This window comes from Carlito syrichta, unplaced genomic scaffold (genome assembly GCF_000164805.1).
Source record: "Carlito syrichta isolate Samal-C Ts95f unplaced genomic scaffold, Tarsius_syrichta-2.0.1 Scaffold312193, whole genome shotgun sequence".
Taxonomy (NCBI): Eukaryota; Metazoa; Chordata; class Mammalia; order Primates; family Tarsiidae; genus Carlito; species Carlito syrichta.
The window spans coordinates 18,183-19,359 of record NW_007256289.1 but is presented as its reverse complement, the minus strand read 5'-3'; the positions used below and the strand labels follow the sequence as shown (position 1 = coordinate 19,359).

General features: G+C 53.8%; 1 protein-coding gene across 1 annotated transcript in view; it reads left to right on the top strand.

The window, feature by feature from the left end:
- The first annotated feature begins 250 nt into the window (after positions 1 to 250).
- Positions 251 to 1,177, top strand: part of GLOD5 (glyoxalase domain containing 5) — a 12,352-nt gene continuing 11,425 nt past the window's right edge. The window contains exon 1 of the mRNA XM_008069693.1: positions 251 to 345. Coding sequence (XP_008067884.1) covers positions 283 to 345 — 63 coding nt within the window. The 5' untranslated portion in view covers positions 251 to 282. The remainder of the gene's footprint in view (positions 346 to 1,177) is intronic.

The window sequence follows — 1,177 nt, the reverse complement described above, 5'->3', positions numbered from 1 at the left end:
GAGTATATTATCTTCGTCTTTCGACTATCCGTCTCTCCTTCAGGATATCTCACGACCCTTGCGAGGCAGGACCCTGCAAGTAACCCTTTACACACATCCACCTTAAGCTTTTACCTTTTGACCTTGAGTTCAGTGATCAGAGTCCTTTCGCTTACTTGCACTAGCTACCTCTGTCACCACCCACAGTCCTCAGCCCGTGCCCTCCCATTTCTGTGCCTTGATCTCTTGGCGCTGAGCCAGAAGGTTGCCCGGAGGCCCCAGGACAAGGACACCTACCACGCCATGCTGTGCCGTCTGCCTTCCAGGCTGCCAGCCAGGATGTGGGGCAGGACTTCAGAGAAACAGGTGAACAAGGTGGGTCCTGGAGGCCTGGGGCACGGGTGTTGGCACCAAGACTGGGGATCCTTCAGCCCTCGTCTGGTAACCTGCTTCCCTTCCCTGTGGGCTCCCCTAGCGCGTTGACCTCCATTTCCCTGGTCCTTCTCTCTCTCTCTCTTCCTCTTTCAAGACAAGCAGAGGGCAGTAGAGGAACGTGGGAAAGCCCCACTCTAACACACGGAGGGCTCGGACGTGTCTGTGAGAGTGGACCTGGACTGAGGGCCGGCTGCTTCCCCGGGGGATCAGGGGGGCCAGTTCAGCCAGGGACAGGTGAAGAGACACAAAGATGGCTCTTGGAAAGTGTCCCTGAGGCTGTTGTGATAGGGCCATGTGGGGAGGGACCAAGAAACACAGAACCGACCTTGAGGTTTATGAAAAGAATTCAGGGGCTTTTGGCAGGCTGAAGAGGACCTTAAGAGGACTCTGAAGGGAGACAAAATCCTTCCCCGTGGAGGAGGCCAAAGGAGGGAGGACATCGTGTTCTGAGCACTCTGACTATATGGATTTTATGGTGCTGTTGTGAGAAACAATACATTGCAATTGCTTAAAAAACAGGGCTTGGCACACAGAAAGTCTTATATGATTACTATGTCTTGATCATCTTTTTATAAAGCAGGCTCCAGACCTCGTCTCGAAGACCCCGAGAGATCTGGCCCCTGCCTGTCCTTCCTGTTCACCCCTCATTCACTTTTGGGTTCTGAGTCACCCTGGCCTTCTTGTTCTTTTTTTTTTTTTTTGAGTTGGAGTCTCACTACGTCGCCCAGACTGGAGTGCAGTGGCCGCTCCCGGCCACCGCCTC